General features: G+C 39.3%; 1 protein-coding gene across 2 annotated transcripts in view; it reads right to left on the reverse strand.

The window, feature by feature from the left end:
• Positions 1–17,500, reverse strand: part of Pggt1b (protein geranylgeranyltransferase type I subunit beta) — a 48,307-nt gene that overhangs the window by 16,978 nt on the left and 13,829 nt on the right. For both annotated transcript variants that reach the window (XM_031365628.1, XM_031365629.1), the window contains 3 exons: positions 13,435–13,502; positions 10,237–10,388; positions 8,975–9,107 (listed from right to left, as the gene is read on the reverse strand). In XM_031365628.1, coding sequence (XP_031221488.1) covers positions 8,975–9,107; positions 10,237–10,388; positions 13,435–13,502 — 353 coding nt within the window. The remainder of the gene's footprint in view (positions 1–8,974; positions 9,108–10,236; positions 10,389–13,434; positions 13,503–17,500) is intronic.

Raw genomic sequence — 17,500 nt, forward strand, 5'->3', positions numbered from 1 at the left:
TGTAGACCAGGCTGGCCTCGAACTCAGAAATCCGCCTGCCTCTGCCTCCCAAGTGCTGAGATTAAAGGAGTGCACCACCACCACCCAGCCTCTTTTGCTCTTTTATATACTTTCTCCAGAGAAGTAGAAGTGGGAATTTTGCAGTCTCTATTCTTCTCATAGCTAGCAAGCCAAACCATTGAATGTTTTCAGGAGAGGCACATCTAAGCCATGTCCAGGGCACCCCTACATCCTTGGTTCTGTGCAACAGTAATCTCCAACCCTTATTCCTCACACTCCTCCAAGGAATAGACAGTGAATCAAAATATAAGGATTTCATACCTACTCAACTCCAGTCATAAACTAAATCTATTCTGAGACGCTGGTTTTACTGAGGATGAGAGCCTCCTAAATTTCAAGGTCCTCATATGTCTTCCAAAATTCAAACAGTAAGAACAATAAAATTTATAAAACACAAACTTTGCAAGGACACTCCTAAGCTTCAGATTACTAGCTATAGAAAAAGCATCAAGTCTCAGTAAATTATCTCTTATAAACATTTACAAAGTCCGGGGGGCTGGTGAGATGGTTCAGTGCTTAGGAGCACCGACTGCTCTTCCAGAGGTTATGAATTCGGGTCCCAGCAACCACATGGTGGCTCACAACCATCCTTAATGAGATCTGATGTCCTCTCCTGGTGTGTCTGAGAACAGCTACAGTGTACTTATGTATAATAATAAATAAATATATATATAAAAAAAACATTTACAAAGCCCAATGGTAATTTGTGAAGAATATTGATGGAGAAAAAGGAGGTAGCTAGGTTTGGTATAAGACTGATCTAAAATCACTACCTAGGAAGAAGATCATCTAAGAGTAAAAACACAGGTTTAGTGGCGCATGCCTATAATCCCAACACTGGGGCAGTAATGCCAAGAAAGGGGACCCTTAAAATCAGTGGTGGCCAGCCTAACCAAGAAGTTCAGGTTCAGTGAGAGATGGTATCAAAAGACAAAGTTAGAGACCAACCAAGAAAGAACATCCAATATCTACTTCAACCTCCACACATGCACACACCCCAATACTAGCAAGCACACCCCCACCCCCACAGCCCCCATAAATACACCCAATCTGAACTGACAGTAGGAAGCAGTAATAATGTACTAAGTGGTTTTGGGGGGGGGGGCTGAGAAGGGGAGACAAAGAAAGATTAGCCCGGTGTATAGAGATTACCCAAGTGTGTTAGCCCACACCTCTAGTCCCAGCAGTAAGGAGGCAGAGACAGGCATATGTCTTTGAGCTTAAGGATAGCCTGGTCTACATAGTAACTTCATAGGACATTCAGGGATACAGGGATAGTCTGTCTCAAAAGACCAAAATCCAACAAAACAAAATTGAAAAACAAAAAGACACTAAATTACAGGACTCCTAAAGAACAATTATTTAAAGTAAAAGCACAAAAAAGGAAATTGAAAAGCTGGAGCCATGGCTCAGTGGTTAAGAGAATAGACTGCTCTTAGAGAGAGGACCCAAGTTCAGTTTCCAGAACCTACCCTGGGGAAGGATAAAGAGGCTCACAACAATCTGTAACTCCAGCTCCCTGGAGACTCAACTTCTTTGACCTCTACAGTCACCTGAACTATGTACACATAGCCCACTCCCACAAAAGCACAAATAATAAGTCTTTTTCTAAAAAGAAGGGAAACCAAATAAAAGGTAGAAAATAAAAATACAGAACTGAGATAAGGCGGTAAAAATGGAGCAGACAGCTCAGTGGTAGAGTACTTGCTTAGTGTGTACTCAGCCCTTGGTTTGATCTTAAACATTTCTTTGACTGCAATAAAAAGAAGTAAAACTGCAAGAGAGAAACTTACTGAAATGAAAAGAATACATATGTACATATATATACATATACATATGTACATATACATATACATATACATGCTGGGGCAGGGGTAGGGGCAGGGGCAGCGGCAGGACAGGACAGGACAGGACGGGACAGGACAAGACAAGACAAGGGATTTTTAAAGGAGTTTAACATTCTATAGGTAAGGCTATGTTGAAAAATGCACTTTCCCTGGGCAGTGATGGCACACGCCTTTAATCCCAGCACTTGGGAGGCAGAGGCAGGTGGATTTCTGAGTTCGAGGCCAGCCTGGTCTACAGAGTAAGTTCCAGGACAGCCAAGGCCACACAGAGAAACCCTGTCTCGAAAAACCAAAAAGAAAAACGCACTTTCCTATGGAGGTTGGAATAGAATTTGGCTTATCTTTTTATTAAGTTTATTATTAAGCTACTGAAAACACTGTAAGAGCAGTGGGCTGGGCGGTAACAAGAGTTCTATTCACAGCCTGGTCCACTTGGTCCATCTTTTGGAGGGAAGAAAGTAAAACATAGCTAATAAGATTACATATGTACTTAGTTTTGATCAAGCAATATCCCTGAAGATGTAACTATAACATATAAAAATATATGCAGGTTATCAATAATAGCGATGTTTGTAAGTGAAAAAAAATAGATATTCTCTATACAGAATAATTTTAAATGAAGAATTTTAGAAAAGACTATGTCATAACCACACAGTGTATATATATCTGTGGATATTGCTTGTATAAAAGATTTTAATTTTTTCCTTTCTTTTTTTTCTCGTTCACAAAAAGTTAATGAATTCCAAATGGTTTTGAGTGCGTTGGGGGGGTGGGGGGGGAGGGAGGAAGGAAGGGAAGAGAAAATAGTGCATAGTAAGCTGATAAGGCAGTGCCATTCCCCTAAAGGCCAGGCCAGCCCCCGCACTGCCTGCCTGCCCTCACTCTCACTGGCAAGCTTACCCTGTTGCTGAGGCACTGCTTCCCTGGTACTAAAACCTCCCTTAGGGACTCCAAAGTAGACTGATGACTGGCTGAGACATCTAGCCTCATGGCCTGAACAAACCAGATTTATGGCCTTTCCATCAGTAGACATCCACTGTTGGACCAGCCAGAACACAGCCTATGTAAGCCACTCTATGACTCCCATTTGATATACATATAGGTCTAATACAGACTTTAAAAGAAGAAATAAAAGGTACATAGATCTTCTTATCAAACTGAAATATAGGAAAGATAAATGAGAATGTAAACCTATAGAGTGAATGAAAACAAGATGGTAGGTTTAGGGGTTAAGAAAGGGTGGAACTCCAGCCACTCCCACAACACCCAGAGGAAGCTCCACTCCCAGACCAAAACTTATGGGACACAACGAAAGCAGTGGTAAGAGGAAAACTCATGCCTCCAAAAGACACTAGAGAGAGTCTACACTAGCAGCTTGACTGAAAGCTCCAGAACAAAAAGAAGCAAATACTCCCAAGAGTAGACAGTATCCAAATTAATAAATTCAGAAATGAAAAGGGAGACATAACAATGAAATATATCTTAAAATACTTATTCTGTCTGTTGAATATTAACAGTTGAAAATATTAAAATAATGTTCTACCCACATCATGGAAATATTATTGATAATTTTCCTCACTGTACTTGAAACTAGCATTTTCTTAATGTTTAACTTCAAAGAGTTTTTGGTATTTTGAAATTTTTAAAATATATTTTAGAACATTTTTGAATTTATTTATATTTTAAATATGCAGTGCCATCACTGTGAGATCACTATAACATTAAATACATCAAAAGAGATGAGCATGACAAATTTAAATGAGGCTTGTGAGCCCCATAGACAAATCTTGAAAGGCAATTTCTGTATTAGGAATTGGCAGAAGGTACTCATAACCCAGTCTGTGGTTTTCTTTGGCTTGAAACTTCTCATTTCCTCTTGTTGAAAATCACAAGGGTGAGAAGTCAGTTATGTTTCTAAGTAATAATTTAAAATTCATATACTTCATAGCATTTATCCTTTTTCTCTCATTATTTCTATTATTCCTGTTTTCTGCTTTAATTTCAAGTAATACACACATGTATATATATGAATATCTATATGCATATGTAGGTATATTCATACATATATATCATGACTCAAAAGTAGGAAAAAAGAACAGAAATGTTGGGAAGGTGGGAATACGTACATATATATTGAAATATATTGATAATACATTATATTATATGTATTGAATAAATGTATATATATTGAAAGTAGAAAAGAACTATAAAAAGTTGAAGAGAAGGTATATAATATATTATATATATATACATTATATATCTATATTTATTAAGTCCAGTATCTAACAATGTCTCAGCATGTGCTCTTCTCTTTGTATGACTTATGTGTGTTAGTTTGACAACTTAAGAGTTTTATTTCCCTGCAGTTAACTTGAATTTGTTCTTTATTACTAAATATGAGTGCACTGCATGTGCATCACCTACTTTCCATCTTCTGTCTGACACCTTGGCTGACTCTATAACTTGTCTATTTTTAATACTACTTCAGTAAATACAGAACTGGAACTCTTTTTACAGGCCCTTTTGTATCTTCCTACAACTCTTTCACACAGAGTTCCTTAAGTTTTTATTTTTAATTAAAATATACTTACATTATTTCCTTATCCTACATTCCCTTCCCATTATCTTTCTCTAATTTATGGTCTCTTCCCATTTAACAATTACCTATGTAAAACACACACTCTCTCTCATATATATGTGTATATATATATATATATATATATATATATATATATATACACACACACACACACACACACACACACACACATATGTATATATATGACAGAATCCATTTATTGTTACTTTCATGTATAAAAATTTAGGTTGAGTCATTAGTGGTGAATAAAGCAGAAAAGTTCTCTGGCAAGGGATCACATCCAAAGACCTTCTAGGTTGGATTTCAGACACCTTTAAGGTAAAGTTGGTTTGTAGAAGGTAGCAGCCATCTATGAAAGTGATGTCTAATTGAAGGGTAGATAAAGTAAAAACTGAGAAAAAGATTTGGCAAAATGAGTCAAAGATAGGATACATCCAACTCTCATGAGCAATAGAGGAAAGAGAAAAAAAGTATGTCTTAAGATAACGATACAGGGAGAGAAGAAAAGTGATACTTTTACTGGGACAGTTTTACAAAGACAGGTTTCAGACAGAACAACCTATACAAAAGTGAAGACAGACTAAGTGAGATAATCAGAAGATTAGAACATATGGCCAGAATTAGTTTGAGCCCAGGCAGAACAATACAATTGGAAGCTAAGAGAAGCCAGTTTGAATCAGTCAGCTTGAAGAATTTGGGCCAGAATGGTTGATTTGAACCAGCCAGCCAGAGTTCAGAAAGATCTAGAAAGGGTGAGTTTATTCAGCTGTAAGCCTGCAAGATGACAGTTACATCTGGTAAATAAAAGTTACTTTTACAAAAAAGACTAATTCTTCATCTTTCGGAAGTTGTTAATTGCCTATATCTTTCTAAATATGATTGGGTTCAAGAATCTTCCCTATGCAGGTTTGTATGTTACTATTTTTGTCACTTTTCAGGTTGTCTTTAGGCAACAATTTTGTTGATATATTGTGAGCATAGTATCCCTTTCATTTCTATGAGATATATACTTGTAGCCAACTTACTGCTCTTCTGTCCCTTACAAATTCATTTCTCTCCTTCATCACATTTTCTTTTTAAAAATTAATCATTCTATTTGTTTACATCTCAAATAATAGCCCACATCCAGGTTACCCCTCCACAAACTCCCCATCCCACATCAGCCCTCTTCTCCCTCCCCTTTTCCTCTATGAGGGTGCTCCCCCACCCTCTCCCTTCCCACTGCTCTAGCATCCCCCTAGACTGAGGCAAACCCACACAGGACCAAGGGTCTCCCCACCCATTGTTGTCATGCAAGGCCATCCTCTCTACATGTTTCTGGAGCCATGGATCCCTCCCTGCACATTTCATGTTGGTGGTCTAGTCTCTAGGAGCACTGAGTGGTCCAGCCAACTGATGTTCTTCCTACATTATAAAGCTTAGGAAGAAGTTAGACCAGCATGTGGATGCTTCCCCAGCATTAACGGGGGAACAGGACCATTGAAGGAGGTGGAGGGAGAGGGAGACCTGGGAGGGAGAGAGGAGGAGAAGGAAATAATGGGATAGTATCAGGTACTGGAGGGGATGGGAGAGAAGTACAGAGGGTCAGGAAATCAAATAAAAATATATGGGGGGTGGGAAATACTGGGGATAGCCACTCAAGGCTCCCAGACACCAGGGAAGCAAGAGGCCCCAGAACCCAATGCGGATGACTTTAGCCAAAATGCAGAGAAAAGGGAGATAGAACCTGTAGAAACCACTTCCAGCAGATAGGCATGCCCTGTAGAGGGATAGGGGCACCCACCCACCTCACACTTTTAACCCAGAAATGTTCGTGTCCAAAGGAAGAATGGGGACAAAAAATGGAGCAGAGACTGAAGGAATCGTCATCCAGGAACTGCCCCACCTGGGAATCCATCCTATCTGCAGGCCCCAAACCAGACACTGTTGCTGTGGTCATGGGATGATTGCTGACAGGAACATGGTGTGGTTGTTCCCAGGGAGGTCCGGCCAGCAACTGACCCGTGCAGATGTGGATATTTAGAGCCAACCATCAGGCTGAGCTCAGGGATCCTAGTGGGGGAGCTGGAGGAAGCAGAGAAGGAGCAGAGGGGGATTGCAACTCATCATAATTGAAAATATTAAAATCATATTCTATGAATATCATGGAAATATTATTGATAATTTTCCTCCCTGTACTTGAAATTAGCATTTTCTTAGTGCTTAACTTCAATGAGATTTGCTATTTTGAAATTTTTAAAATATACTTCCTGATAAAATAATTTCTCTCCTAGACACAGTGATAATCTTTTTTTAAGTAAACTGATTGTTAGACAATGTACACAGATATATAATGTATTTTAAATACTCTCTACGTCAGGTGGTATCATGTAAGGACTTTTGAGTATATTTCTTAATGTTTCATTTTTAATACTTTATGCTCTTTTACTAGGCTTAAGTCCCAAAGAATATTTTGTATGTTTTGAAGCAATTTAGTATTCAACATTAGATATAGGATCCTCAGTTATGGATAGTACCAAATATTCACTAATGATATTTTTAAGGTATGAAAGAATATGAATATAAAAGCTGAACAAATTTTTTATGAATTATTTGATACTCAAAATACTCAGTATTATTAATGTTTGATATATAAGATGCATTTAAATAATAAAAATTTAAGAAAAAAAATATCAAAAAGAAAAAGAAAGAAAAGAAAAGGTAGTAGTAAGGGGGAGTAAGAAGTTGTACTCCTCTGAGTGTTTAATAGTCCTGACAGCCAGAAAGGTTAAGTTATGCATACTAAGTAAATAACAGGATGGAGGGATGGATGGATGGATAGATAGATATAGACAGATATAAATAAATAAATAAATAAATAAATGAATGACTTTTGGGGAGATGGGAAATCTAAATAGAAAGAATACTTACAAGAGGAATTCAAACAGAAATAAATAAATCTAACTGTAGTTGGAATAAATAACTTATCAAGAGGGAAAATTGATCCTGTATAGTAAATTGAAACTTGAGCTTATCTATACAGACTCATGGTTAATACATAGGCCAATAAACACACAGAAGCATAGACTGTGTTTGCATACGTATGTATGAGGGGATAGTTTCTGTATACATACATATATAATTTTCTGGTACTGACCCAGCATTCTTACTAACTCCATCTGGGTCAACCTAAGCATAAAAATATAGTATTGTATTAGAGCTTTGCTAAGATAAAGACACTTCACCAAAAGCAACTCAGGGAAGGAAAGGGTTGATTTCAGTATACAGTTCATCACTGAGGGAAGTCAGGGCAGGAACTCAAACAGGAACTCGAAGCAGAAACCATGGAGGAATGTTGCTTGCTGGCTCAGAGACCAAGCTTTGTGTAGGGCTGTCCACAATGGGCTGGGCCCTCCTACATCAATTCAGTCAACAATTAAGACAGTCTCAGACATCCCTATAGGCCAGTCTGATCTGAGTAAGCCCTCACTTGAGACTCCTTGGTCAGATGACTCTAGGCTTTGTCAAGTTGACAGTGAAAGCTAACTAGGACAATATGATACTAAAGGACTATATTCTATTTAGTCTATAGCGATATATATGTAAATAAAGAAATGAAGGCAGAGAGAAGTCTTTCTCTGATAGAATTTCCACTTATATTATTGTAGGATAGATACTAGGGCTAGAAAATCATCAGTGCATACTACACGAATGAATAAAAGATTATAAGACACAGGCTACTTAGTCTCCACGTATTTTATTATGAAAAGCTTAATAATCTCAAAAAAGAAAAAAACACTAGCTTTTAAGAGAAAACTAGCACACGCCACCTTAACCATGCAAGCACAAACAGGATAAAGTAGCATTTTATCATCCAACCTCTCAACATGTTCCTACCTTCTACCTTCCTTCCTTCCTTCTATACTCCGACTCCCATTTCTTCCTCCCTCCCTCAAATTCCCAACCATTCTCCTGCCTCAGCCTCCTGACAGAACTCATTATAGAAATGAGTTCAGTTTATAATTCTTTCCCCCTTAAAACTCTCCAGGGTCTCTTCTTTCTGCAGTCACAGGCTTCAGAACTCTCATCTGTAAAATGTGAGCAAACCCTCCCAGCTGGGTAGTGAAAGTATAGAGAGCAGCTCTCTGCCTCTAGTTTATACAGAAGACAGAGGAGCAAAGGGTGGCCTGGCTGCAGCTAAGCTCTCCTCCCCACTACTAGAATAAACTGTATTGTGTGAGGACATTTCTAGTTATTGTTATCATCTTTTAGATTCGAAAATACAAGTATGCACTACGTTTTAATGGTGAAGATATCAATATCTGAGGTCATTTCTGTATGGTGCTTTGAGACAAATTCACCAAAAAACCCCTAATCTTACTGCTCTTATCTTCAAATCTTGATGAAGAGATGAGGCATACACTATACTGCAGCCCTCAATACCAGCAATAATAACCTAAACTGGTCCTGTTTTATCAACATAACTCACCATACTTCTTCTAATGTAGCTGATGGCTTTCTTCATATCCATGCCCGACCAGTTGTTGAGCATATAGCAAATGCAGGAAGCACAGTACACAAACCTCATGTCATTCTCACTGCCTTCAGGAACAGCACAGAAGCTGGAAACAACAAGGATGTGAGGCTGCATTAAGCTCATTTACAATCAAGCCAGGAGCATGTGCTCTTTGTCGGCACTCACAGAAACATCTACTGCTGACTTTACGGGTACCACAAACTACAAATGACCACTGAATCATCTGGGCAGTACTCACACTCACTAGTCGTCACCACGTGTATGCTACTATACAATCTAAGTTGTTTACTCCCAAGAAGGGAAGCTGTGCCACAGCAGCTCCCAATCAGCTGCAGAAAAAGCAGCAAATAAAACTGCACACATACTATACAGTAAAAAACTCCTAACCTATGTCTTATTCTGTGAAATTCTCCTAAATATATACAGAGAGAACTATTAATTGATGTATTATATTGTGTTTCGTTATAGTTTCAAGAGGTAATGGTCTGTCTTCTATTCCTTTCTGGCAGAAATCTGGGGCAACACTGGATTCCCAAATGACCATTTATTTATGTCTACAGTAACTTTTCCCTCGTCAAGAGCCATGTCCTGAAAACACAGACAAGAAAAGAAGGGTCACAGTGTACAGTGCAAGGATGTAACACAGCAGTGGACTGGTCCACAAAGCCTTTTTCTTGGAGCCATGACTTCATCACATGAACAGCTTAGAACTGTTTGTTACTCTTGGAAGAATCTTTGCGCACAAAGCATCAGGTACCAGTGTCCATTAGCTTCTCTATCTATCATTAAAAGATGCTCCTGAATGGACTGGAGAGCAGACTCCCTAGCTTTGAATGTAATGTAATGCGCAATCCTTTCTCTCCCATCAGTTCTTTTAAGGAACCAACACTCAAATTAGCTTATTTCAAAATATTTGTTTCATCTAAAAGATAAAATTTAAAAAAGGAGTTCTACAAGAAAGTTAGCTTTATTTTTGTTCGTGTAAAATGAGGTTCTTTTTCATCAAGAACTTAACTATATATTCAGACATTATGTGGTTCATTTCCACTGTGTGAGTAGCGGTCTAATCCAGGACCTTCAACACATTAATTATGTACTAACTCTTGAACTATATTTCTAGTCCTGGGTTCTATACTACTATAGTACTATATCCAGTTTTTTTGAGTTCCAAATAGTTTTACTTACACACGAAAATAACAATGAGTAGTTCATACCTTCCGTCTTCCAGCTGAAGTGCTCTCAAGCCTGCTAAGCAAGCTTCTTTATCTACACGGCTTAAGTCATCTCCAAGAATAACCAAACAGGAAAGACCCGTGTAAGTCATTGCTATGTGTCCACTGTCATAAGGATGAGCTGTTCCTGGATTCTAAATTAAAAATGAATATTATATTAAGTTGATTGAAATTTTAAATTTTCTTTCACAAATAACGTTCAGCATGAGGTTTTAGTAAATGTTGCTTATACTAATTTGTATAGATATCCAACTGAGGAAAACATGCCTTAATTTTTAGATGTCTCAATGTCTTCTTACAAGCTATATAACTTTCAAAATATTATGATCCTCCAACTTTGTGAAAGTAGCTATGACATTTGAATAAACCAAGTATTTAAAACTTTCTATTTAGTTCAACCCAATTTATAAAAGTTATGTCTTATAAAGTTATGAACTCAGTATTTTAAACCAAAAAAATTAGAAAAAGAAGTAAAATTTGGGCTGAGAATATAGCTCAGTGGTAGAGTGCTTGCCTAATGTGTGTTTAGGCTGTGAGTCTAATTCCCAGTGCTGTCCAAGAAACAAAGAAAATGTATTCTATATGGTACAAACCTAAATTAAATAGCACAGTATTATTCACCATATAACCTTATCATTCTATCATAAAGTTTAATCATCTCAATCACTAGTAAACATTAGCATTCAAATATAAAAAGGAAATATAGTTAATTTTATATATTATTCATCTGTACAATATTAAGAAAGGCCATACAATCTCAGAAATAAAACCCATTTAAGCCTCATATGTGAAATCTAGCCAATAATGTCTGTGTATTACAAAGGGTTAGAAACTTGATCCCATAATTTTCTCATGACCTGTGCTTTTTCACAGGGCATATCTGCATGAAATTCAATCCCTTTAACTCTGAACCCACCCACTGACCTACCCCACATAGAACTCTTTATACTGTCTCACTAACACCAAACCACTAATCCACCACACACATAATTCTGAACCCACCCACTGACCCACCCCACATACAACTCCTTATACAGTCTCACTAACACCAAACCAATTTTCATCGCACCCCATTTTGAGTGCTTCCTCAGAACACAAGCTCTAATTCTCTTGACAATTCTATTTCACATATATAATGGGCTTCTGGGAATGTCCACAGCATGTCTCATTTTTCAGTATTCCAATGAAACACCTGCTATTTTAAAGAATGGTAGGGAATACAAACATGAATTAAATGTGAACCTTGGCCTTGAAGAGATGAAGAGAAATCTGAGTCTAATGAGAGAATCTAGAATTGATTATTTAAAGGGTCATGAAGAAGATACAGTTCTTCAGATTTAAACGGGGACTTTTTGCTGCAGTAGATCAAGAGCCTGGGAAGGTATCATAGGGAGGGAAAAAAATCAAAGTGAAGCAGAAAAAGAAAATCCCTGGACATTAAAGGTATTACACAATTTAACAGAGAATATAGGATTTGTGATGCAAAATAAATGAAAGGGTAAGATGGATGGACCTATAAGCATCTGTACCCTGTCAAAACTATACATATACTAAGAGGGCAACGACACATAGGTAGTCTGGTGGTTTCTGAAGGGGAAAAAAATTGATGGAGCAATTTTATTTATATATGGTACTGGAAAATCTCTTTTCATTTCCTTGGGTTTGTCTGTCCCACAGACCTATGCTCCCGACCTCTACAACAGCTTTTTGTAGGCCTATGTGACTGCATCTGAATCTCTAGCTCCTCTTACCAGAGATACAGATGAAGGCCATACACAAATTGGGTGTCACGAGAGCATATGAACTAGAGGCAAACATTTACTTCTTAGGGGAACTTTTAGTTCTTGGCGTTTCTAAAACATGCAGGGATTCAGGTACAATGATGCACACCTACAGTGTTGGCTACATGGGAAGCTTGAGCCTGGGATTTTCAGGTTAACTCCAGAAATACTGCAAGACCCTTTAAAATAAATTTTAAAACCATGATCTGAAATGCCTTGGAGGTAGAGGTTATCTTGTGAAGGTGCAATTAAATCACCAACAAGTTACAGCTTCCACCTGCACATGGTCTTGTGATATACAACAGGCATCATTCCCTAGGTCAGCAGACAATCCTGTTCATTGTAACTAACTCAAAAAAAGCCTCCCTCTATTCAGGGTTGGCATAAGTTCAATAACACATGTATAAAAAAAGGTAGAAACACATTTTATGAAACCTTTGCTGTCACATTCCCTGCTACAAAGGCACTTGCTTAACTGGAGACATCTTGCTAATGCCACTGACCCTGAGTCAGACAAGCTTGTCTACAGCGTAAGCGAGAGTAAGAAAACCAAAACAGTCTCAATCAACTCTTGCTATCACTACAACAACTGCCACTTCTAAAATCTTCAGAGTATGAAAAACTAAGAGTTTCTCATCCAGCTTCCAAGTGTACGCAATTCTCAAAATACCCAGAGTAATTCCATGACTGACAACCATCCAAAAAGCAGACTAACTCATCAAGAAAAAAATCTCTTCTTTGTTTCTGAGGCATATTTTTACTTGTAGCCCAGGCTGACATATAACGGAGTATAGAATCCAGGCCAACCCTAACCTCATTACAGGGCCTCCTATATCAGGCTCCCGTGAGCCCTCTTTTTAAAAGAGAAGAAAGAGTAGGGATAGAGCTCAGTTGGTGGAGCCTGGTATGCTGGAGGTCCTGAGTGCCGTTCCACCCTAGTGAAAGAAAGGAAAGGGGGATCAGACTTTTCTCTACGCTGCACTAGAAAGAATCCTGGTGATTCTGGGCGCAAGTAGAAGCGACAGCGCTTGTTCTGGCCCTGCTTCTCTGAAGAAAAAGCCTTGGGGCTTCTCTGTATACTGGCACCAGCTGGTTCAAAAGCCTCTGTGCAAAATGCTGGGGAAGCTAAGCTTCCTGCTGTAACAGTCATTAATCATTCACTTCCTGGAGAACAGCTTTCTCTCTCTCCTGAGAAACAGGAGCCCAGCACAAATCGTGCAGCCCAGGCGAGTTCACTGACTTCACACCAAGTACCTGAGCATTATAATTTGTTTCTCCAGGAAATCACTAATGTTTAGCATATTAGACCTAGAAACCTAGTTCTTTCTAGACATTCCATCTGCCCTCTCACTAAATTTCCTTCTATTCTTTCCAACCCTCCAACCTCCAGAGAACCAACCTTTGATGGATTAAATGGAATCCCCAGGTAGGAAGAGCCTCGGAAACCACAGCGACTCAGATTTGATCCTAGAAAACAAAGTATTTGCTTATTAAATACACTATCTCTGAACAGAATGCAGGCCGTATAACTATGCAATTGTTCAGTAACAGTATTTTAGTACCAAAGCTCCACTTTCTCTGCACACTCATACGGTGCATGCCGGTGAGTGAGGGTGTACATGGCTGTACACACACGCAGTGACCAGAAGAGGACACCAGGAGTCTTCCTCTACTGCTTCCATCTTATATTTAGACACAGGGTCTCACTAAACCCGAAGCTCACTATTTCAGCGAGGCTGGCTAGCCAGTCCACCCTCCAATAGCTGGGGTTACAGACATGCACAGCCATGTCTGACTTTTATGTGGGTGCTAGGGGTTGAACACAGGTCCTCTTGATTTCATAGCAAGTCCTCTTACATATTAAGGTTCGTTGTCTCCTTTTCTACGTGAGATAATGTTGAAGGCTCAACAGGAAACAAGGCCAGAGGTTAAGTGACATGTCAGAGGAACAGCTCATACAACAGGCTCTAGAATCTCTTTTTGTTTTTGGTTTTTTTTGGAGACAGTGTTTCTCTGTGTAGCCTTGGCTGTCCTGGAACTCACTCTGTAGACCAGGCTGGCCTCCAACTCAGAAATCCGCCTGCCTCTGCCTCCCAAGTGCTGGGATTAAAGGTGTGCGCCACCACCGCCTGGCCAGTCTCTAGAATCTTGATTTCCACTTTGACTCACTGATTCTTGATACATGAGTAAACTAAAGGTGTATATTGTTCTACCACCCTGGAGAAAGTGTATATTCATATTTCAGTCTTAAACCTGTGTTCTGGGTGCCTGGCTTTGACATATTTATGACACTTAAGTCCATACTTGGTTTCGACTCAAAGTATATAATTTTTTTTTCTATTTGTAAGTTTTCCTTTTTTCTGGATATATACATATATACATATATAATTATATTTATGTAAGTATATTAAAAGTTGGGAACTCAAAAACTCATCTATAATTATGGGTTTAATGTCTGTTAGAAACCACTATGACATATATAAAAGGTAAGAATGTATTAGCATATCAAAATTGGCAGCTAATAAAAACTCAAGATGGTTTTAAAATGGACTGTGATGCCATGAACTGTCATCTGCCATGATGGATGGAGGACCAAATCAGAGCTTTCCCATCCTGCTTCTCCAAAGCAGGCTCTGACTGTGCTCACCCTCTGCTTCCTGAAATACTTAGTGGTAGCTTATACAGCTTTGCAGGAATAAGAAACATTGAACACGGGCTGGCGACATGGCTCAGCGGGTAAGAGCACTGACCGCTCTTCCGAAGGTCCTGAGTTCGGATCCCAGCAACCACATGGTGGCTCACAACCATCCGTAATGTGATCTGACGCCCTCTTCTGGTGCATCTGAAGACAGCTACAGTGTATGGGGCCAAAGCAAGCGGGGCCAGAGCTGGCAGAGGTCCTGAGTTCAATTCCCAGCAGCCACATGATGGGTCACAGCCATCTGTACAGCTACAGTGTACTCATATACATAAAATAAAAAAAAAAAAGAAACTTCCTAACTCATGTCTCTCTATTGGCAGTACTAATGGCGGCATTAAGTTCAGTGAACATGTGTTATTTCTGGTAAGACTAAAAAAAATGGTAAGCCATTTAAGGTTTTTTTTTAAAGAGTAACAAAAGCTTAGGTTACTCTCTACCTTTTCCCTAAGTGATGATACATCCAAGAATGCACTTCAGGACCTTCATGAACAATGTCCTATGCACAGAAGGGTCTGGTGAAGCTTGGTTGCAAAAGTTTAGACTAGACAGAGAAGTCTAACAGGCTTAAAATATCATGCTGCATCTATCAAAGTGTACATTATGCTGATTTTGAAAGTAATTATTAGTAAAGCTAAATAACAACATGGAAAGCTGCATCTGAACAAGAGAAAGCAAGGATATAAAGCATATGTGGATGGTGTTTATAATCAGGCAAATGGTACAGCCTTTACAACCTAGAGGGAATAGCAAAACAGCAGTGGGGTGACCCAACCGAGAGGCCATCCTCTGAGTCACCACTGATGAGCAATCACCACATATGTAGGACCTTGAGACACATATTCATCATCTTACTGCCTGAGCTGATGAGGATCCAAAACAAGTCTCATAAACTCAACCAGAGCCTGTGGCACTCCCCTACTTACTGAAGTTCTAGAGGAAAGTCAGCCTCTAAGCTCAGGCACACTGTTGGCAAATGGGGGACTGAAATCTCAGTTTCATTGGGCTCTTAGCTACCAGCTCTCCTCAGCTCCTAAGGCCTCACTCACAATTTCTTACACACCAAACCCTTACCAGAGAGCAGCTATCACTCAAACTCAACATTAGTACTCTTCTGCCTTTCTTTTCTGCTCTTTCACTACGTTCCAACTGACCTGCTGCTCATGTGAGTATACTGTGAGTACATGTGAGTGTACACACACACACACACACACACACACACACACACACACACACACACGGTATGCATGCGGGAGAGACCCCAATGAATACGCTGCATTTTAACATCAGATTAGTTTAACCTTAATTGTAATCTACAAAGTCCACCAGCAGTAACCCAATGTCTGACAGAAAAAGAATAAGATTCTGTGGTGCGGGGTCAGCACCATTCCACACAACCTCCACCAGATGCCTTTATCCTTCATCATGACTTTGTTCTAATCACTTTCAAGGTGGTAAGCAGTGTCTAAGGTGTATTTCCTATATGATCCAACCTGAACATCAGCTTCCTCTTCTCTTCCCACCCCCCATAAAGATCTCATTCCATGTTACCAACTCATTGATACTTCACTATAAAAGTCTGATCCCATTTCTACTTCAGCTTGAAAATAAAAGCTCTATGCATATTTTGAGTATAATCCCCTCCTTAGGAAGTTCTTTGTTGGGAATTGGTTCTAATTCTTGGACTTATTTGGGAATCTGAATGTGACAGTGGCCAATGGCTGGGCAAGGGGAGATGGGGCAAGGACCCTTAGATTTCCACAGGCTAGGATCCAGGAGAGAGGAAGGAGAACTCCTCATGAAACATTAGAAGATGGTTGGATGTAGGAGCTGCAGGAAATAAATGGCCATGTGAGAATTCAGGTGGGTGGCCACTGGCCACTTCTCTGATTAGCCTCGGGTAGCAGGGAAAGGTTTAGGGGTGCCCAGCCTTTGAGGTAGGAAAGCATTTTAAAATTAATTGGCTGGCTGGAGAGATGGCCCAGCGGTTAAGAGCACTGACTACTCTTCCAGAGGTCCTGAGTTCAATTCCCAGCAACCACATGGTGGCTTACAACCATCTGAAATGAGATCTGATGCCCTCTCCTGGTGTGCCTGAGATACAGTATACTCATATAAATAAAATAAATCTTTAAAAAAAAAAAAAGGAAAGGAAATGCTTCTGAGTAAAATCTCACTTCCTTAGAGACAAAATGGACACATGTCTGCTTCTAAGGTTAGTTAGTTTAAATTCATAACCTTCCTGAGAAGCATCAGAGGAAACTGATGCTCAAAAATACTGTATCATTAGGAGAACTTAGCAAGGACACAGGTAGCCAAGCTATCTATCCATCCATCCATCCATCATCCATCCATCCATCTATCCATCCATCCATCCATCCATCATCCATCCATCCATCCATCATCCATCCACCCACCCATCCATCTATCTATCTATCTATCTATGTATGTATCTATCTATCTATTTATCTATCTGAGACACCATCCATTTAACCATCCATCCATCCATCCATCCATCCATCCATCCATCCATGCATCCATCCATCCATCCATCCATCCATCCATCCATCTATCTACCTATCTATCTATCTATCTATCTATCTATCTATCTATCTATCTATCTATCTATCTGAGACACCATCCATCTATCTATCTATCTATCTATCTATCTATCTATCTATCTATCTATCTGAGACACCATCCATCCATCCATCCACCCACCCATCCACCCACCCACGCATCCATCCATCCATCCATCCATCCATCC

The sequence above is a fragment of the Mastomys coucha genome, unplaced genomic scaffold (genome assembly GCF_008632895.1).
Source record: "Mastomys coucha isolate ucsf_1 unplaced genomic scaffold, UCSF_Mcou_1 pScaffold13, whole genome shotgun sequence".
NCBI lineage: Eukaryota > Metazoa > Chordata > Mammalia > Rodentia > Muridae > Mastomys > Mastomys coucha.